Source organism: Sciurus carolinensis, chromosome 5 (genome assembly GCF_902686445.1).
Source record: "Sciurus carolinensis chromosome 5, mSciCar1.2, whole genome shotgun sequence".
NCBI lineage: Eukaryota > Metazoa > Chordata > Mammalia > Rodentia > Sciuridae > Sciurus > Sciurus carolinensis.
The window spans coordinates 101,420,072-101,443,077 of record NC_062217.1 but is presented as its reverse complement, the minus strand read 5'-3'; the positions used below and the strand labels follow the sequence as shown (position 1 = coordinate 101,443,077).

General features: G+C 41.9%; 1 protein-coding gene across 1 annotated transcript in view; it reads left to right on the top strand.

Moving 5' to 3' along the window:
• Vstm4 (V-set and transmembrane domain containing 4) overlaps window positions 1-21,109 on the top strand; it is a 94,662-nt gene extending 73,553 nt beyond the window's left edge. The window contains exon 8 of the mRNA XM_047554632.1: window positions 16,704-21,109. Within this exon, the coding sequence (XP_047410588.1) occupies window positions 16,704-16,829 (126 nt within the window). The 3' untranslated portion in view covers window positions 16,830-21,109. The remainder of the gene's footprint in view (window positions 1-16,703) is intronic.
• The last annotated feature ends 1,897 nt before the right edge of the window (window positions 21,110-23,006 follow it).

Below are 23,006 nucleotides of genomic sequence, written 5' to 3'. Positions count from 1 at the left end.
CCCACAGTCAGACTGTGCTCTGTGCCCACCTCCCCAGAGTGTCCATGGTCTTTGGGGTTCTCTCCTTGAGCACATTCCCTGGGAGAGTCAACACTCTCACAGGTGCCACCCTGCCTGTACAGCCCATTGGTTCCCTAATGGGCATCTACAAGATAATCCCACACCAGCTCTTGTTACTGTTTTCCTGACACTGCCCTGAGGCTTATGGGGACCCTCAAATCTACCCGGCATGCTGAGCTCATGGCCATCCTCCCACATGCTCCCCTCGGACATCCCTGCCTCATGGATAGAAGTTCCATCCAGAATCCAGGCGTGTTCTTCCCTCCTCATGCCTGTGCCCATGGGTGACCTGAGCCTTTCCATAAGGTCTCAGGATAGCCAGGAGTACCCCTTTCCTCCCATCCTCACTGCCATGCTGCCTCGGTGACCATCACCTTCCTGTCCCTCAAGCCTCAGTCCTCTCCTCCCCACTCCCACAGCACCAGCTTCACCTGTGTTTTAGCCCCTCCTACTCTGACTGAAGTCATGTTCACCTGCCTGGTTTGTCCTTCTCCCTCACTAGAACCAGGTGGTTCCTTTTCACCATGTGACCTCTACATTTCTTACACTTAAAAAGTCATACATCACAGACACTTTAGATAGTTGCAGAAAGCGGGAATTGTTTTTCTTTTTAATTATGGAACAGTACACATGAAATTTATTAACTTAATCATTCAGTAGCATTAAGTATGTCCACATTGTTGCACAATCTCCGGAATTCTTTTCATCTCACAAAACTGAAATTCTGTACCCATTAAATGATAACCCCAACATGCCTGGCCTTTGAAAACTGTCATTCCACTTTTCTGTCTCTATGAATTTGACTACTTAAGGGCTTCACAGAAATGAAATCACGCAGGATTTATTTTTGGACTATTTTAATGCCTTATTTCAGTGATTTTTTTTTTTTTTGGACTGGCTTCTTTTTTAGCTTAACATCCTCAAGATTTATTCATGTTGCAATAAATTTTCTTTGCTCTTGATAGTCCATTGTATGGAGGTACAACATTTTATGTATCCATTATTCCATCAAGGAACACTATGTCTCTAATGCCATTGAGCTACTGTGAATACTATGAACATGGATATAAAAATATACCTTTCAGTCACCATTTTTAATTCTTTTGGGTACATACCCAGAGTGGGTTTGCTGAATCATATGACAAATTTACTTTTAATTTTTGAGAATCCATCATAATGTTTTCCAAAGTAGCATTATTTTCACCAATAATGCAAAAGGATTCTAATTCCTTTATGTCCTTGTCAACACTTATCTTTTTTTCTTTCTCTGCCTGCCTTCCTGCCTTCCTTCCTGTGCCTGTCTTCCTTTCTGCCTTTCCTGTCTTCCTGCCTTTCAGATGTCCTAATGGGTGAAATGATATTTAGGTTTTAATTTGCATTTCCCTAATGATTAGTGATACTGAATATCTTTTCATGTTATTGTTGGCCATTTATATACCTTCTCTGGAGAAATGTCTACTTAAATTCTTTGCCTATTTCTTAATCAGGTTGTTCATTTTGTTCTTGTTGCTGTTGACTTGTTGGAGTTCTTTATATATTCTGAACATTGTCTTCAGCATACATTTATTTAACTGCATAATTGTTGTCACAAAAGTGATGTATATTAATGAGTGTTTCCTATATTCCAACCTTGCCTCAAAGAGAGTTTAGTAATAAATGAATTTTAAGTAATAGTGGCAGTGGCACTTAAAAAAACTTCACATAGTGGTCACATTCCACTTTTTTGCACAAAGAAAAAATCTGTGATGACTATGTGGTAAAATATGGTATATAATTTGGTAATATTTTTCACCCAGTCTGTAGGTTACCTTTTTAGTCTATATTTCAGGTCCCTTGATGTTCAGAAGTCATACATTTTCGTGGGACCTAGTTAAGATCAGGGAAGACCTACCTTACTCACCACAGCATCCCCAGCAGGGAACCTGGGCTCTGCAGATGTCACCTCGGCCGATGCATATGGAGTGAATAAATGATTGAGTGCAAAGATCTGTGGTTGGATCTCCCTGTCTTCTCTGCCCTCAGTGTTGTCCAGAGGCTGGGGCACTGCCTTGAAGAAAGTTGGAAAAGTAGAACATCAGGCCCCATCCCAGACCTATGGAAGCAGATTTGTAATTTAACAAAATCCCAGAGGAATCTGGTGGACATTAAAGTTTGACAAGCATGCCTCTGAGTAATTTACCAAATTAAACAACTATCTCCAGTTGGGTCAAGATGGTCAGGACCCAGAGTCACTGCCCTACACCTCCGGAGAGAATTCTACTTTCCATTTTAGTAAGAGAGTTTAACCCACCTGGGAGAATGTTGGGTAATGTTATCAACAAAGAGAAAATTAAACATGAGGATTTGAAATGATATTGTAACTCCCCATCATTTCTGCAAACCTCTTATGGCTCATCCCTCAGATATAGCCTTAGCCCTGTGATTTCCTAGGGTCCTTCACAGGTAGAGAATTCTGACAGGTGACTGAGACGTGCTTGCCTGGGATTCCCTCAAGTTTAAAATCTTCAGAAAACCACCTTCCTCTCATGGAAACCCCAGATCAGAGCACTCAAAAAGAACAGAGAGGAAGAAGTTAATTCTATCACAGTTCAAAGGAACCAGATTCTCCCTGCTTGGTTGGAAACCATGAAGTGGTTAGCCAGCACTGAGGTACCATGCCCTGTTCTGTGTCTCCTGGTGTTGGAAAAGAAGCCCCTTCCCCCAGCCCTGTTTCTACCATCAAGAATGTATCGCTAGAGCGCTGAAGAGTTTTCCTCTGATTAGTAGCAAAAAAGGGCTTTGAGGGACATTAGACACCAGCAATAGAATTCTGAGAAGATTTTAATAATAATCCAAATCCCAGCAAAATTATTTCCAGAGGACACGCATTTCAGGTTTCTTGAAGAATGTTTATAATAAGCCAGAGAATTTCTCTTGTTGTCGTTAATGTGCTAGAACTGGTTTCAGTTAAATTTTACATGAAAAGGATATATTAACCTGCATAAAATATGTGCCTAATCTCGATTTAAAATTAAAAAGAAGCAAAAAAATCCACAACCACATGTACAATATATTGCCCCAAGTAAAAGCCTTGGGAAAAAAACAAAAACTTTGCTTGTACCATGCTAGTACCATTTTTACAGAGATAAAAATTCTATGCCCCCCTTGGTGCACATGCACATCCCATTATTGTCACGGGGAGTTATGTATGTCGACTGGAGGGGGAATCAATGCCGAGGCTTTGCAAGGGATGAGAGTGGGGAAAACAGAAGTCATTTGGTTTCATGGGTTTCCTCCGGTTCAGAGAGAACAGGCGCTGGGACTTTTGTAAAATGGAAGTGATCAAGATCAAGTGAAGTACTAGGGGGCCTGGTCACCCTGACACAGAGCCGTCATTTCCACGCGGGCCATACAGTTCATGCAGAGGGCTCCATGCTACCTGACGTATCCGTAAACACTGACTAGGGCAGATGCTTTTTGGCTGTGTCAGAGGCCAAGAAATATTGGTTGCAAATGCTTTTGTTGAATATGGCTAAGTGATGTCTTTTAAGACTGGGGAACACATTAAGCACCCATTAATAACCCTTTTCTTGGAAAAAGTGAGAATTCTACTACAGAAGTGCCACAGAGAGAGGTTGCGTCATTCTGTTCTGTAAGGGTATTGTGACAGTAGTTTGAGAGGCAAGGTGACCACCTCAGGACTCTGCTACTCCTGTGTACTGCAGTATTGATCCATTTCAGTTACTTCTCTGTCTTCTACCTATTCATTCCCCAACCCTCACTGAGCACCAACTGTCAGTTTCCAAGGTGCTATGGGGGCAGGGGCATGAACCTGTTCATAGGACAAAGGTGAACAGGTGAGAGACACAAGATGGGCCACAAGATGGCCCAGACAAGAGAGAGGCATGGATTGCTGGAAAGCCCTACTCCATGGTGAGCTGCTCTAGTTGTACAGCCTACCCTGCTCCCAGGGGTCCTGGTGGGTCCCACTGTAGGACAGGCCTGTTCCTGCATGTCTGCAGGGACTGTCCCTCCCTGTGGAACAGTAGCTTGTTTTCCATCTCAGCTTGGCTGATTTGCTGCCTTTATTGGGCACTTCATTTCTGGGATCATTGCACTGCTGGGAAATTTTTTAAAAACTTTTTCACTCTGTTTTATTTTTGTAATCTCATGAAACAATATCATTTCTGCTCACATTTGATTTTTTAAGTCTATTTCATTTAAAACCTTGGTTTTGAACACAGAGTACTTCAGAGTTGTTATTAAAAGACTTTTTCAATTTTGAATGGAGAATACTAGAAATAAAGTGCCATTTTTGGAAAGAAAGAAAAATTACCAGCATGTCTGTAACATCAAGCTCAGCATCCAAAGTATCAGGAAGAAAATCTCTACATGAAATTCAGAGTTCACAACAAAATTATGGTGCATTTGAGAGGAATTTTCCCCCTAACCAGTCTTAATTATAATTTATTATTTGAACTTTCTGAGGCCAAATTTATAAATTGTCAATAAGCATATACCAGGATCCCAAAGCAGTAAGGAACAACCTATTACATTTATGGTGAGGGTGTGCATAGAGAGATAAAGAATACAAATTAAATTCAGCCTATATGTACCCATTGCCCACATCATATACAATGTCAGCCTAAAACAGGCATGCTTATTGCTGTTTTAGATTTGGTCTTAATACTTGTTTTGTGCTCTATATAGCGTGGTTATGACCTGACACTACTGTGATGTTGATGATGATGATGGTGGTGGTATGGTGATGATGATGATGATGATGATAATGATGATAGTTATGGAGGGATGATGGTGACGGTGGTGATGGTGATGATGGTGATGGTGATAATGGTGGTGATGGTGATAAGGGTGGTGATGATGGTGGTGGTGATGGTGATGATAGAGATGTGATGGTGGTGATGGTAATGGTGGTGATGGTGATGATGGTGGTGATGTGATAATGATGCTAATGCACATGCTTTGGTGGCCCTTTCCACGTCTACTCACTGTCCCAGTGCTTTCCCGCAGATCCACATATTTAACTCTGACACAATCATAATCACCTCCATTTCATAGAAAGGGCAGGAGAAATTATGTAGGTCCTCACTGGACAGGTAGAATCATGATGAAAGTTGTAAATGGAGTGAAGGAAGAATCTCCAAGTGTTAACGTACAAAATGAAATTCATTCCTTAGGCTCTAATTTTCTGACATGGTCTCCACCAAGTGTTGGACTTACGTTCTTATAATCTTTGTCCTCAGATCTTGATAAAGACCCTGGATCTTTATCTACATATGATGAAAAACCACTGGGTGGGGCAGTGAATGGCATTGTTTGACTTATAATCTAGAAATATTATCTTTCCTACTATTAAGAAAGATTACTTGTTACTGACCTGAGGCCCAGGGATATCCATCAGCTCCTAGTACATGTTATACCCAAAGAGTCTGAGTGTCTTCTTTCTCTGCATCTAACTATTTTAAAGGAGTCAAACAGTAAAGCAATATTTGTGCATAATCTATAATGAAAATAATAGCAACAACAATAATAATTGAACTCAAATAGCAATTTCTATATGTCTATCATATACTTCTCTAAATCTACTGCATGTACTAATGCATTTAATCCTCAAAATGATGTTGTTGGAGAGATATTACTACTATGAATTCTACATTGCAGATGAGGAAACACAGGCATAGAGAGGTTATGTACCTTGTCTAAGGTCACACAGCTTGTAAATGGCAGTCTTTCTGTCTCCAGGAGCACATGTTTTTAAGTACCATTGGACAGTCCCTTGTATAATCCAATGAATTAAGAAGAGTATTAAAGGCAGTTGATTAGAAGATTGAGCATGTTAAAGATTGCAGATTCTCAGAATATACCCCTTTGTTGAAGCAGAAAAAAAACTCTTTTATTTTTTTTATATATTATTTTTAGTTGTAGATGGATACAATACCTTTACTTTATTTATATATGTAGTTCTGAGGATCAAACCCAGTGCCCCATGTATGTGAGGCAAATGCTCTACCACTGAGTCACAACCTCAGCCCTCAAATGCTCTTTTTTCCTAAGCAAAAAAGGTCTTGAATGATGCTGCCAGTAAAAGTACTTTCAGAAGGCAGCTGGGAATACACATATCCATGATCCTTGGGGAGGAGAAAATGAATGACCATATTAGATCATGGAGCAGTCACTGTGCATCTGTGTAGTCTCATGTATCAAGACCCTTCCCAAGACCATTACCTGTAATCACATTTTTGCTTGCAAAACATGCGTTGGTGAAATATAGAGGCATCCATCTGTCTGATGACTTGTAAAACCCGAAGCCAATGAGATTTAGCCTGAGGCCTTTCTGTGTTTGTCTTCAGAAGGTTCTAGAGATGACCATCTCTGTCTGTCCCAAAAGCAGTTGGTCCATGGCATATAACTTTCTGCACATTGAATTCATTCTGAGCATGTACTTTGCTAAATATCTTTTGAAACTCTCTGGACTCAAGTGCATGATGTTAATTTACCCTGCCCAGGATCCTGGTGAGTTCATGCAACCCAGGGTGCCAGTAGACCTGGATAGGACTCTGAATTTTTCACCTCCATCCAAGACTTCTCTTCTGAGTTCCAGATCTTTCCTGTCCTACGTAGTCCTAGAGCACATTGTATTATCAACCATTAGTCACTGGTTAACCACACAGAGGCCAGGGGTGGAGGTGGGAATCTGGGCTATTACAATACCAAGGCTTATAAACAACTGAAACAACAAAGCAAGGGAGGCATTTTGTGCCTCAGAGTGTGCCTAGGTCTCACACATCTCTGGAGTCTAGCTCAGATTGTTAAGGTGTGCTAAAGTCAACAGTCACACCTGCATGCTGAATTTGAGAGTGTAACTGAATTTCAGCTCTTACCTGTGAGACCACCTCTGAGGCCTCAGTTTCACTGGGACTTCTACTACTGGCATAAGTCAGACCTCAGTATTCTAGTAGTTTCTGCCTCTAGAGCCAGAGGTTGACCAATGCCCTCTTCTCCAAGGAGTCGATGAGAATAGACTGGTGAATGGCTTTTCTTGACGGTTACCTCAAAAAATTCCCCAAAACTTCTCTAGTTCTGCCCCCATCTGACACTTAGCCCCATATTTCCACCCAGCCAGCAGATACCTCCAGCCAGGGGTGTCTTGCCACCTCACACACAGATGCATTCTTTCCCCTCCATTCCACGCCCTCTTGGAGGCTATGTGTCGGGTGGAGAGGTGAGACTGTGGGGACATGTGCAGAGCCACCTGAAGGCATTCCAAAGGAAGTCTTTCCTTCTCTTCATCATCCTCTCCAGTCATTGGCTGCTCCATGTATCTTCCTTTGGAAAGTCTTGGGTTCTGTGGCTTCAGGGCCTCTGTTCTCCCAAACACAAGCCAGGCTTCTGATGAGGATGGTGCTGGTTCTCTTCTCTCTCTGGCTGTTCAGCTGAAGCACACACTGCCCACTGAGTGGTGCAAGCCTATTCCCAAATCTCATGTTATTTGTACCACTGATCCTTCACTATTTTGGGGGACTGCTGTCTACCTGTCTGGCTCACTTGGATATGTGGTATTCACACCTGAATGTAGTCATAGCCTTGACCCTGCTTTTGTAAATGCTAATGATAGTTGTGAACGTGGATCCTGGACAGGACTCATGGACTCTGAATCCAGACTCCACCTGGCCACCCAGAAACCTTGAGCAAGTTTCCTGCCTTTTAGAACCAGTTTGCTCATATGCAAAGTGAGTGTTATCACTGGACCCACCTCACAGGACCAAGGTGAGGATTGAATGTGATGGAGGATGTTGGTCTACATTTCCTGGGTTCTGCTCTAAGAAGAACTGATGCTCAGCCCCCACACTGTACCATCTTCCAAAGCCACTTCTGAATCATGTTCTTTGATCCTTCATGTAATATTTCTTTCTGGGAGTCTTTCTTTTGTTGGTTTTGATTCTTTATTTTTACTTACCACGCATATCAGAGAACTCTACCTCTGTTTTTCATAACATGTTAAATATAAATAGGTGGGCAAAACAGTGGATCCACAGAGCTCAAAATGAAGTCAAGTTTACATCCAAGGCATGTCGATTCCAGTAGGACACATAGGAACCACGGCCTATTTTTTCTTTCCCAAGTTTGACTTATGGAGACTCCCAAAGACCCCTCTATCCACAGAGCTTACTGAACTCACAGCCCAACCTCCTTGGTGGCCTAGTATGTGTTCAGGGAGAGTTTGTTTTACCAGTTACTTCTCTATTGAATAAAAAATGAGCACTTATCTTTAAGGGAGAAGAGGAAGTCTGCCCCTAATAATTCTCATCCTCTCTTGGGTAAATAGATTCCTGATAGTGCAACTCTGTAGAACTGCAGGTCCGTGTTTTCGCTCGAAGGTGACGTTAGCATAAACATCCCGTGTCCTGGTTATTGATCTGTTGCTGTGATAATGGTATTACCCAATTGAACTTTTGACATTAGGGAACTTGAAGTGGTTGCAATTGCATTTTTCTTTTATTCCTGCAAACTTAATTCAACTTGCACATCCAACTGTGATCTCTATGAAAAAGTATTATTTTGCAAGAGTCTGCATAAGAGACCACTAATTTTTTTTTTCTCTCTCTCTTCTCCAGTAGAAATGTCAACTTTTTAGCTTGAATCATGGAAACACACCCACAAAATTAAATGCTCAGAAACTGCCCATTAGGAGCTTGGAGTGTGGTATGTTCCAAAGAGATGTGTAACTTTTGAATCCCTTGGAGTTGGTTTTTGTAGTGTCAGCTAAATCAAGTCATTTCTTTCCCGTGGATGTTCTTTCCATAATCATCACCCTATAACTGGGAAGGAAAGGCTTAAATTAGAGGTGGGCCCTGCAGCCTGAGCTGTCTTCTGTAGGTGTGGCTCTCCCCCACTGGTGCAACAGAAGATTGGGCTACTCCACGGCCATCTGGAGCTGTAGCACTTACACACTCACTTGCTTTCCCTGGAGTGAAGTCCTCACCACTGCACTAAAGATCTGTATTGCACAATAATCCTTCCTTAATTCTTCTGAGGGGAAGCTGAGGTATGAGAATTTAATTTGATTCAGCAGCTGCCAGTGAGCACTTGAGTTGAAGTCTAGGATGGGTAGATTCCTCAAGGGTGGGTCATGACAGTGCCACCGACACCTACTAGAATGGCTAAAAGAAAAAAATAAGTGCTGTCAAGGATGTGAAAGAATCAAGCTCTCATACTTGGTGAGGGGGAAGGATGTTTCTTATAAAGTTAAGCAGTCACTTGCCATGTGACCCAGCAATGCCACTGCAGGGTGTTTATTCTAGAGAAATGAAAATATCCCCCAAAGACTTATGCATGGATGTTTAGGATCATTCTATTTGCAACCACTCCGAGTTTAAAATAACCCACTTGTCTTTCAGCAGGGGAATGGATATGCTAACTGTGGTACATAGAACACGCTAGAACACCTCTCAGCCATGAAAGGAACAAACTATACACAAAACTTGGATGAATCTTGAGGTATTCAAAAAATTACATACTGGCAATTTCAAAAAGCTACGTGTTCCATGATTTCTTTTATGTGACACTAAAAGACAAAATCATGGTGACAGAAAAGAAATCTGTGGTTTCCAGAGGTCAGGGTTGGAGGTGATGCATGACTACAGAGGGGTAGCATGAGTGAGGGTCACAGAAATATTCTGTATTCTGAAGGTGGTAGTGGTTACAGAAATCTACACATGTTACACTTTATAGAACTATGCACGTAAAAAGTCAATTTTCCCCCATGTCATCATTAAAAAAGAAACTCCTTTATGCCACTGGAAGATAGTTGGAGGTACGAATAGAATCATACTCTTTGGACTGAGCGTACACACATGTGGGCACAGGTACGTGAATATGCCTACAGGGTGGGAGGCATTGTGCACCTTTAAGAACATAGCTCAGGTATAAGAACATAGCCCAACATTCTTGGGTTTTACTTATAAATAAATTAACTCATAACATAACATTATAAAATACCTTCATTTTTTACCCTCTGGGTGGTTTAGAAAGAGGGAGGGGGAATTCTAGTAGTTCTGAGTGCAGTACAGGAGGATGTCACAGGTTAGTGTTTGGAGGACAGTGTCAGGGAAGTCACCCAAAGGCCTGCTTGGGTTTTTAAGGAGTAGAGATCCACCTTGTGTACAGAGCAGGAGGGATTTCCATGCCGAGGGTTTTGACTTCAATAGAAACTTCAGAGGGACACTTGAGAGGAAGGCCCAGCAGACACATAGTTATTTTGCATCCATAGCATATGCCTTGGTGTTTTCAGTGGTTTCAGGATGTCCAAAGTACATAAATGCCTTCCCTTGGGGCATTGCAACCTGCATCATTATTGCTAAGAGCACCTCTCTGATATTCTAACCAAAGGGTCAGCTAGATCTTGAGGCAGCTATCAGTAGGTTCCTGTGCATTGAAGGGATAGGTCCTCTGGCCCAACTCCTGATGCTGTTGACACAGTATTGTAAGCCCCTCTTCCTTTCTCCCCTAATGGATTTGCCCTCTTTTTTCATATCAAGACAGCAGACAGAGATTTATCCAGAGATTAAATGCTGCCACCTCCCACTAGCTGGCTCCTTCTATTTAGTCCTGGGAATGTGAATCCCAAAGCCTTGGCTTATATTGATAGTTTATTTTGTCTTGAAGTGATTGGCATTTGTCTGATGGAACAAAATATCTGGGCATAGGGCAGGGCCTCTGCTAGGACCTATGGCACATTTGTATAAGTTACAAAAAAGTGTCCCCCAAAGATACAAATTAGAGAAGAGCTCCCCCACCACTGTGTGGAAAACCCTTCATCCTACAGTGTGTCTTTGGATCACTGAGTATTGGGTGAATTTCCTCCCTCTGTCACCCAAAGCTGGAGAAACTGAGTAGAATGCAGGTTGGTCCAGAGGTTTACTGAAGCCAGAAACCACACTCCTTTGTCATTTTTCTGCACCATCTTGAACATGTCAGCCTTGGCTTTCATTCTTGTTTCATTTGTTATTATTGGAAGAAATGAGAGACCTGGCCCAGAAGGTCTGAGCAGGCAGGCCTAGGAGGATCCCATCCAGGGTAATGAGCCCTTTTCTGTAGGACTTTTTTATCTTATCTTCAATGAATCCCCGAACTCTGCCCAATTTCTTCCTGAGCTGCAGCTGCTCTGCACATCCTTTTGCTTCATCTCAGGTCTTTAGTATAAGGAAAGACAAAGGAAGAAAATCAGCCTGAGAGAAGCACTGTGGAGGGATAGGCGGGAGCAACAGGGATGGAGGCAGAAATGGCCTGACAATAAGACTGGCTTTCTCTTGCAGAGGCTCTGTGTACTCAGTTGTAAAGATGAGGATGACCTTCTGTTCCATTCCTGCTCTGGGCTTAGTTCAGATGCCAGGACTGTCCTGCTGTAGTCCTGAGTATGGGTCATGTGGCAGCCAGGCTCATTATTCAGATAGGGACATCACAGCTGGGTCTCTTTTGCACCCCTCATGCTGAAGCCAAGTGCTCTTCTTAGAAGTTAGAATATAATTGCCTGAGTTCCCATTGTTCCTCTCCTAAAAACTGGAGGTGGGTATGGGCTGTCAGTCATGCAGCTAGATCTGTTGTAGCCCAAGGACAAGGATAATCACAGAGGGCAGGGCTGTTGGGGGTGGGAGTCGTGTGTAGAAGGTATGATGTAAGGGTCCTAGGACCTCTCCTCTCTAACACTATTCCTCACTGAATCAGGGATACATGCCCCGACCTTGGTCCTCTGCAAGTGGTGGGATGTGCTCCTCAGCTGTTGACAGAAAGTACATGGACCTTTTGTATCCACTCACCCCTGTCAGGTAGTTTATCCTATTTTCCTCAAGGAGAGCTATTTTCTCCTCTCCTTTCTCTTCTGTCCCCACTTTGACTAATGGACTAGTGTGATAGGACCACCACAACAAAGTGCCACATGCTTGTACAACAGAAACATACCTTCTCACAGTTCTGGAGACTAGAACTCTGAGATCAAAGTGCCAGCAGGGCTGGCTTCTCCCGAGTCCTGCAAGTTGGCTTGCAGATGGTATCTTCTCCCTGTGTCTTCACATCCTCCTCTTTTTGTACATGTCTCTCCCTGATCTCTGCTTCTGTCATCTTGGATTAGGGCCTGTACTAATGAGTTCATTTTAACTTGACTAGCATTTAAAGAGCCCATCTCAGATACAGTCAGTTCTGAGTACTGGGGGTTAGCTCTTCAATGTGGGAATTTTGCTGGACATCATTTAGCCCCTAACAACTAATTTCCTAGAATCTGTTCCTTATTGTGGAAAGATATCCTGGGCTAATTGTTTCCATAACTCTTGTTGATGCATGAAGAATTCAGAACATGCACAAGTGGATGGTATTTTGATTGATTTTCTATAGGGAAAGCAATGACACTAAAGCATTGATTTCTTTAGCATACACATTTGGCACCTTCTGTGGGGCAGGTACTGTGCCCACATGTTCACAAACCTCTCATTTAAATCCTCATAATGTCCAGCAAGGCAGGTATCATTGTCTGAGCATCAGTGAGAGAACTGGCCTAAGGTCACACAGCTGACCTGAACTGAAGTTTGAAATTCTTTCTGTACCTACACTCTGCAGTCAGTCATAGGATGATGCCAAAGGGTGACTTTCCTCACCTCCTCTCCAAGAATACTTTCATCAAGTTAAAAGAAGATTCTTAGATTCCAACCTTCTTCTGATGTATCCACATCTGTCTGCATCTGCCCCTCCAACCGCCCTTGCTCACAGAATCCCCCTTCAACCTGAGGAAGGGATTCTCCCTGGCTGATAGTAAATGGTTGATCAGACAAAGTGTTGGGGACATATGAGATACCAAGCAACTGAACACAGCTGGCCCTCTGTATGTGTGGGTTCTGTGTTCATGGATTCAACCCACATTGAAAATGTTTGAAAACAATTGCATCTGTATTAAACGTGTATGGATGTTTTTCCTTGTCATTATTTCCTAGAGAATATAACAGCTATTTGCATAGTATTGTATTAGACATTATAAGTAAACTAGAGATGATTTAAAATACCCAGAGAATGTACGTGTAGGTTCTATGCAAACACAACACCTTTTTATACAAGGGACTTGAGCATCTTTGGGAATCTGTGACGTTCTGGATCTAGTCCCTCTCAGAAACCAAGGAATTTATGGATAGCAAACGCCAGGCCTTTATTTGAAGGATAGAAAGAATCTGACCATGAGTGTCTGAATGTTGGGTGAAAGAGGAAAGAGCAAAAACCAAACAGCCCCGTAGAAAAGAAATGGCAGTGCTGCTTCTCACATGTTGAGAAAGTTCTGGGGCTTTTGCTAAGGGGCTACAAGGACTTCCCAGTAGTTTGCTCACCTCTGCTGCCTGTTCCCCAGTGACTACAGCAACATCTGGACATAAAGGTACAGCTCAGGTCTGAGACCTGTAAATCCTACTTTTGGCAATTCCCTTTATGCTTCCATGGGATCCAAAGTGTAAGCTTGGGTGTGAACAGCCTGTTCAACGTTATTAAGGTCTGTCTGAGGCTAATTCCTCATAGATACCAAAGCCACTGATGCTCAAGCCCCTTATACAAAATGGTGTGGGATTTGCAAATAGCCCGTGCACATCCTGTCATGTACTTTAAATTATCTCTAGATGACTTACAATACCTAATGTAGTGTAAATGCTATGCAAATAGTTGTCACACTGTATTGTTTAGGGAATAACAAGAAAAAAATCTACATGTTCAGCACAGATCAAGGTGTTTTTTTCCCAAACATTTCAATACACAATTGGTTAGATTTGCAGATGAAGAACTCACAGATAGAGAGGGCTGACTGTACTTCTATCCTTCCTGTACTCCCAAGAGTAGGGAGGGGACTTGAAAGGGGGAACTAATAAAGTACTTCCTGATTCATCTTCAGAGATCCAGTTGCTGCCCTCCAGTTCTAGAATTGCCATAGATACTAGGAGTGATTTCTTAGCTTAAAGCTAAATTGGGTTTGTCTAATTTGGATTGCAGTGAATTTTCATCACCTGAAACACAGGTGGGGTCCTACAGCAGGTCTCTCACCTGGTTCTGCTCCATTGCAGCTACCTGCCGATTTAACCATTACATCCTGCTCCTGGCTTCTGATTTTACTACCAGTTCACTAATCATACTTAGTCTTAATCACATGCCCCCAATTGTTCTCTAAGCACCTAAGTCTTCCACTGAAGCATCAATGCAAAGAAAAGTAGCTTGGTGAAGAGTATACATTTGCCCCCTTTCATTGGCCATTAAGAATTTATTCCCAGTTAAACAAGTTGGGAAATGTAATTAAGCTCATGGTTGATGGTCCTAGACAAGTGTGACTGCCAGAAAAACAACAGGTTCTTTAAAGATGCCAAGGACTGATATTATGCATCTTCTGTTGGAAACTGTATACACTTCACTATCCCGAGCCTCCTGTGTGCTGCCTCATATCTTCAATCAAATTATTATATCCCAGAAATATGCATAAGGGAAATGATTGTACACATTTTATGGTGGATTGTTGCTTGTAGCGGTAATTGAAGTACCTTTTCCACTTATGAAAGTACTAATTTTATTTGTTTTTATTGCTTTTCTAGATGCAATTATTTATTTAGTGTGCTTTGGCTTTATTAAATTATGTTTACTATAGGAACATCATAAAAATGTATGAAAACAACACATCAGCCCAGCCAGCCTGGTGACCTGTATTGAGAACGCTGGTGTTATTTTTCATATCCAAACGTAATGAAATAACTTAAGAATAAACAGATAATCTACACTAGAAAACAATGCAATTTCAAGGTAATGCAATAAAACACCTGGACAATATGATTTCATAAATCTTGGCTCTAAAATTTACATGAGTTGGGTTTTGAGTGCTTATTTGAGGACACATGGCATTTCTAAATGGAATCATTATAATGTGAAATGTAATTAAACGGAAAGGCAAGAATATAAACAGGGTTTTTGTTGGCCGGTAAGATGTGGAAGACTAAGAAGCAATGTAAAGACTTTTGGTGTTAAAAGACAAGCAGAGACTCTCATCCCTAGGAAGGATCTTAACTTTGAACTTGAAAAACAGCTAGATCTGTGCAGGTTCGCTCGGTGATCGCCTGAACCAGAAGGTCCTGGCTTTAAGGAGTTGTTTTTTTTTGTTTTTTTGTTTTGTTTTGTTTTGTTTTTGTTATACATGACAATAGAATTCATTTTGATATAATTTATACAAGCATAGAATGTATCTTATTCTAGTTAGGACCCCATTCATATGACTGGGATTCACTGTGGTGTATTCATAGGAGCATTATTTCAGATTAATTCCACTGTCTTTCCTTCTTCTAGCTTCCTGAGTTCTTCATCTACTCTCTTTGCCTTGTGCTTCCTGATCTAGGATGATGCTCCCTCTCAAAAGAAAAGAGCCTTTTTTGCTTTGCCATTTTTTGCAAGAAACTTAAGTTGAATGTAAACAATTTACTTGTCCTGAATTTTCATGAGATAACCGAACTGGCTCCTGGTTTTAATAAGAGTTTTCTAGTCTCTCCTAGTCTTAGAGTTATGCCAAAAATGTTTATCTGAGCTATTTCAAAAATACACCTGAACTCTCCATTGAAACATCAATGCCAAGAAAGATAGCTGGGCATAAACTTTTAAAAATAAAGACCAAAGTCAAAACAATGACAATCAAACTACAGCCAAAAACTTCATTCTTCCCCTTTCCTTTATTTCTTTTAATGGTAATTATTTCATTCAAATTTCCTGGAGTTAGCATTGTTTATATTTTTCTAGAACATTACCAATTTACTCAGTATTCCAAAATATTTTCAAGAAGTTGAACAAAATAGTCTTAAAAAAATTTGTAAGATTTTGTTCGTTTATGTCCTACCCCTTTCTCATTTTATATTTTACTAATTTTATGCTTTTTTCTCTTTTATATTGATCATTTTACTTTTCAGTTTATTTTATGGGTGTTTTCCAAGCATCAGCTTTTAGATATTCTGTTTATCTGTTTTCTGATTCTTGAAGTCTGGTTTTATTTTTATTGGTTTCTTCTCTCTGTTTTACTTTCTGTCATTTTATTCTTCTAAATTCTCGAAATGGATGTTTGATCCAATTCAGATTGTTTACTATAAGCATGTAAGACCTGGAATTTTCTCCAGCAGTGTTTCAACCATACTACTGGCAAGTAATATTTTCTTTATCATTATCTTCAAGATACTCTGAAGTTTTAGTTTTATATAAATGAAGTCCTTTACAAGATGCTCCTAGGAAGTTTTGTTTCTGTCTCCACCTTGTTATTTTCCTTTTGAACAGAGACCACTAACTACATTTTACTTTGCAGAATGGAAGTTTTCTTTGTGGTTTAATGTTAACCGCTTTTTTTGTAAGTGTTCCTAATCAACTTGAACACAACTCACAGTCTATCTTTGCAGGACATAGTGTTCTATATAAGACAATGAGAGTTACCTTAATGGGAGTTAGCTTATTAACGGTGTTATTGGGTTTTATATATCCTTTAGCATTTTGGTCCCATGCTTTTCCCTTTAAGACCCCCCAAAGGTTATGAAAATGCTTACTTGAAGAATGACCGTGTGCTGTGGAACTGCCTGTGGTCAACTACCATTGTGTTTTTGTTTTTATAGCCAAAGATTGCTGAGGAGAACTTGACCTATGCTGAGCTGGAGCTGATCAAACCCCACCAGCCTGCCAAAGGTGTCCCCACCAGCACCGTGTATGCGCAGATCCTCTTTGAAGAGAACAAGCTGTAGCACCACCATTTCCTCTCCTGTGATTCTGTGTCATCCCCGCCACCCAGTTATTTATAAAACTCAGAAACAAAGTCCCTATTTTTATATTTCTGCTTGTGCCTTTCATGTGATGGGGAGTCCCTTCCCAACACATTCCAGGTGCCTTCGAAGGTACAAGGCTGCTCTTCCTGCAGAAATAGGGGCTGCAGCCTTTGGATGAATCTCCCAAAATAAGCCGCTCTGGGGCCTGAGCCCTGGGGCAAAGGACTCTGCTTCTGAGAGTAACTCAGGAGACTGCTGAGCCAACCCCAACACCCTTTCTCTTCTTTCCCTGGATTTTAATTTGTTAAAGTCTTTTTTAAAATCTTAACTCTAATTCGCCACCCTTCCTGTAACTGTGATATTGAGCTCCTGGTTTATAGCTACAGGAAATGCTATTATAGGCCAAAGTGTAAGATGGTAGACATGTAGTAATTGGCTTTTCAAGACTCAGATAACATTGCCAGGGCACCCAGAGCACAGCAAACCACCCGTGCAAGCAGCCACTTAGGATGGCATCCATTGTTTTAAATAGATGCGGTGATCCTGGTGGTTTAAGGGCAGAAGGGCTGATTTGGGGGAAGCCTGAGGTTTGTCTTTGAAAACTCTGGTACCTGTGTTTCCGCTTGTGATTCTCTGAGGTTGCAGGTCAAGGACACCATTCTGAAAGGCTGCCCACCCTCAGCAGAGTGAACCTAGACTGACGCAGAAACGTTGCTCACCCATTTCCAAAGAACCAAGTTTGCCAACAATGGACACACTGGAGCAGTGGGCCTCTTCAAAGTGTGCTGGGTCAACTCACTCACTGAATGCCCGCTCATGGGAAAGCAAGTCTTCCACCAGGTTCCCTCAGGGTAGGGGAGTAAGGAATAGAAGCCATGATGAAAACCTATGTCATGAAGACCCTGTGCTTGCCAACTGCCTTGCCCATCTCAACCTTAGACATGAATTGTAGTAGGCTTGGGTGGGCATCATGGATGTGTGGAACATAAATCCATGAAGTTGCTCTGTGAACCTGCATGATGTACAAGAATCTTGGACTCACTGAAGGTGAATTCATTTAGGAGAAGTCATCCTGTTGCTGTGTTTTAAGGATGTTTCTTGATACGTGAGTGTACTCTGGGTGGCTATTTACTGCACACTATAGAAATCGACTTTGTAATGGACCATGTATATATGATAAATTATCTATTTTAAACACATTTGGGGTGTGAATTGTGCCTCTTCATATCACTGTGTGACTTTGGTTGAGTTTCTTATCCCCTAATAGCCTCAGACTCTAGGTGTATGTAAAGGGGAATTAACCTCTTGTAGAATTCTTGGGGGTAAAATGGGATAATAAGTGTTGCCAGTTTCTGGAAGCTATAAATTGCTACACAAATGATCTTTTTTGACATTTATATTAAAACCAATCTGCATTTCCAAAGTAAAAATTTCTAAGGCTTTCATTGCAATAGCTTTAAAAAACAAATTTTGGTCCACAAATTTAACCTGACAATAATGCTTCCAAAGTCCCATGATACCTTTTGAGTGCCTCTTATGGTTTATTGTAAAGGATCCAAATGGAAGCAGCTATTGGTTTCCTGAAAGCAAAAATGGCCTGCCTTTACAAAGTGGAAGTTCATCCTCTCTGACTGACACCTACAGCTCATTCCTGCCCTCTCTGCCAGATATTAAAGTTAGTGAACATACTACACAGATTTTGAGGAACAAAGACCATTTGAAAGAACTCATTAGAACTTCCCAGGACATCTTTTCTGGGAGAGGACAATTTATGGTTAACACACCTTTCATATCATAATTATCATAGGAAATATATTTTTATCATGACAATGTTCCAGCAGATGGTTATATAATGTTTTGAGGACACAGGAGACACAAAGAGCTATATGGGCTGGTGGAAGCTTTGGGTTTCCAAGAGGGAGGGAGAGCAGGGCATATGAAGAGGAGATGTCAGGGAGGGTAATGGCATAGAAGGCAATACATTCTGAGGCCCTCAGGCCTCCAAACCCAACCTTTTAAATCTAATGAGAGTAGGGTCATTATATATGGAAATGAACACAGTCCACTATGAAGAGCATGTGCTTTTCAGAGCCAGTTAAAATATGTCTTTGCTACAGATTCATTTCAACATTTCTCTCCCAAACTCTGCTCAGAGCTGCACACATCCAAACCAAGCTGTACAGTCTGCTAACCATCCCCCACTGGAAATGCTTCTCATGGGGTAGTGGAAGCTACGGACCACAGTCACTCAGGGCCTCTCCACTGTCTTCTCCAGGAACAAACTATCCAATCTCTGCTCACAATGGGAGGCACTGGATGATTTGAACCCAGTTCTTGTTTGAAGTGACAATTTTTGCTGTTCTTGTCATTGTGAACTTAAAAAGTGTGTCTATTCACTCATTGTCTATCAAATAGGCCATGTACTGACATTTCTGAAACTAAAGGGAAACATAATCATTCAACAAGAAAATAGAAAAACTTCTTCAATTTGTTCTTAGTGTAAGAACAACTATAGATGAATCATTTTCAAAGTGGACAATTGCTAATTAAAGAAAATTAAAGAAGTTAAAACAAACATTGCTCAGAGTGCAGTGATTTCCTACAGGCAGATTGTGGGTAAGCCCAAATATGGTGGTGAATTTTGATTTAGGCCAGGGTTGTCATGGAACTTTCGCAGGAAGCAAGGAAGGGTAATGAAATCACACCAGAATGAAATTATCTTGCCATGTCAAAGCCCAAAGTCATAATGGAGGAAAGGGCTAGGATTCCTTTGGATCACCTCTGTACTACAGCACTGTGACTCTGGTAGTACCTAGGAAAAAGAAGAAAAGGCCAAGCCTGCCACCTTCTAATTCTTATTGGTGTAAAAATGATATAGGGCTCCTCATAGTTTTTAATGCAAAATAACATGGGTTGGTTCACACATTAATAAACCCCAAGATCCACTTTGTAGGACTATTCATGGCCTTTCTTATCACTTTAATAGGTATGACTGTAACCTAGGCTGGTCCAAGAATAGAACTCATGCTGCTGGACATAAAATGGTCCAAAGCATGCACGTGGCACATATGGACTAATCAGAAGTCTCAGGAGAAAGAAAACATATTTCCCTTGGGCAGCGAAGGTAGGATATTGTATAGCAGATCTGCATAAAGTTTAACATCTCCTGCCAAGCAGAGAATGACAGAGACCAAGAGAGAAGCAGGAACAATACTGTCCTGCAAGCACAGAATCATAGTCCCGGGGAACATTTTTTTGTTGTTGACCCTAAGGTTTAGGATAGCTGCCACAAAGAATATGATGTCCTTCCAGTCTTCCTGACAGAGGACATGGGTCAGAGGATAACCAGCCAAATGGTAGGGATGATAACCCCACCCAGAACCATATTCCAACCCCCAGCCCCACAAGGAAGAAACTGTTCTTTGGAAAGGAAAACCAAGAGAAATTTATGGTTTGGGGGAAGGTTCTGTATTCAGCATTGCCTTGCTGAGCTTGAGTTGCAATGGAGTGTCCAGACAAATGGGCACATAGACTAGTGTTCCCTAAGTTTTAAGTTGTACACAAATCACCTGTAATCTTGGTCAACTGTGGGTCCTGGCTTAGGAGGTCTATGGTGAGACTGGATTCTGAGTTTTAATAAGCTCCCAAGCTTCTCTAAGTAGCAAAGATATAAACTATTGGGAATGTGGACTCAGAGGCCATCACAGGGATTGGGTGTCCTCAGAATATGAGCTAAAACTGGAGTCCTGACAGCATGCAAAATTCCTAGGGAGAGTCTACCCAATGAGAAGGGAAATGGCCAGACTTGAGTGATGTGGAGCACCCAGGACAACAGGTCCCAAAGCAGATGAGAAAGCCAGAGAAGGTGACCAGAGGAGACCAAGCAATCAGGGGGGAATGAGGAGAGCCAGGAAAAATCCAATCCTAGGAGTTTCTCAAAGGAAGGGCTCAGCAGCATGATCCCTACAGAGGTCAAGAAGAACAGAGGTTTGCTTATTCTGAATGAATCGTATATTTCTCATGTTAAAAAATGGCTTGTTTTCTTGGGGGAAAAACTCATAAGAGCTGAGTCTGGTTGACTCCATTTATTTTTTTCCAAAATGCTAGGCATCTTTCTATAGTGTGGCAATCTGGACGAGACTCTTAATGAATGCATAGGGTGGGAAGTGGGGGGTGGCCCTGGCCACATTCCCTCCTGTTGTCATTGGTAAAAGATGACTTGGTGCCTGCTTTCTAATAAAACAGCTTGATTAGCTCCATGCCAATTTAGTGTCTGATTGTTAAATGTTAATGTACTGCACCCTATAGTTTTAAATAGAATTAGAAATGTTTACAGCTTTCGTTAAACACACCTTGTTCTTTCACATTAAACTTTATTACAAGTGTAGTCCATCAACAAACAAAAAAGCTCATTAGTGGCTGGTCTATGCGGGGCTGTGGCTGCTGCTAAAGGAAATGGCATTCTCTTTTGCTTTATTACAGCTTTCTGGTTGCCAGGGGCAGCTGGGTGGGATTCCTTCCTATTTATGTGTATAACTGAACTTCTGACTACTGGCTGTATGAATAGATCCTAGGGAATCCACCAACACCCAGGCATTTTTATGCAGATGTCTATGTCATGTCTGTGAGGATTGGGTGTTCTCTTCAGTTTTCTAAAAGGGTCCATGATCCACAAGATGTGGGCCCTTAAAAGACATGATGTGACGTCCCGAGAGAGCACTGTGATGAAGCTGGGAGCTACACAGGTGGGAAAGGACATGCCAGTTGGGACCTGGGCTCATGACTTCAGGCCCAGGGACCTCCCCATGCGTGTTAACTCTGACACCCTCACCTTACCAACCAGACTCTGGCTCCAGGAGGCCTACCTCTTCCAACCTTGCCATCTCTGGTCTCTTGAAGGGCTGGTCTTTGGTCAGCTAGGGAATTGGTTCTATCCTCTTCCCCTCTGCAGGGTCCCCTCCATTCTTTTCTTTCCTCCGCTCCAGAGCAGGTTCCAGGGTTCTCTCTGCCCCAGTTCTTAGTGCCCTGTGACTTCAGCCAGCTCTCCTCATAGTCAGTTTGGCATTTATAAAAATGTCTTGTTTCTTTCTCTACTTCACTTCTCATTCTTCTGCCTCACAGGATTCCATTTGCTGGTTCTCTGGGGGTCTCCTGCCCTCTCTGTTTTTTGGCACATTTTCAATTTTCAACTTGGTATCTAGAGTGACATGTTCTCACCCTGGACAGATCTCCCGAGCTGTCAGCCTTGTCTTGCTCCTTTCCTATACCATCAGATTCTGCTCCCTGTCACCTCCCTCTGGCCTCTTGACACCCCTGCTCTGCTTGTGGACTTTCAGGGTCATTGCTGAGCCCATATTCTATCACAGAAGACATTCTCTGCACCCACTGACACAGGCGACCTTTTCCTCTGACTTTTGTCATGCAATGCACTTCCTAATATTTCTTTGAACAGTACATAATCTTCATCCCTGGTGTTTATTTTTGTAGTCAGTCCTTCAGTGACAGATTTAAGCTCCACCCTTGGTGCTCTTTCTCTCTCTTTTTCACACCTACATGTCTTTTCTTTTTTGGTACTGGGGATTGAACCCAGAGGCACTTAACCACTGAGCCACATCCCCAACCCTCTTTTATATTTTATTTTGAGACAGAGTCTCGCTAAGTTGCTCAGGGCCTCACCAAGTTGCTTAGAGTGGCTTTGAATCTACACTCCTCCTGCCTCGGCCTCTGAGATGCTGGGATTACAGGCATGCGCCACCGCCCCCCGCCAGCACACCTGTTTCTGACCACAGTCCAGCTGCATCCTGAAGATTCTACATCAATGGCTCCAACTAGACCCCTCTCCTAAGCCCTATATCTGCCCATTGGCCCTTCACTATTAGTATCCCTCATGCTTCTCAGGAGCAAATGAACCTTTAATACCCAACCTCCTGGTTAAGAAGTTCACCATTCATCCTACAGCTGATGCTGTGAAGCTAGCCTCCCTGGAGATGGGGGAATTACAGCTGACTGTTATTGAAAAATGCCAGGTGCCAGGCATTGTTGAGCATGTTTCTGTCTCATTTCATTGAACCAATGCTATTCTACCATGATGGCAGAGGAAGATGGAGAGGTTCAGAAAACTCATATAGCAGTGTAGAATCTTTATATCTCCTATAC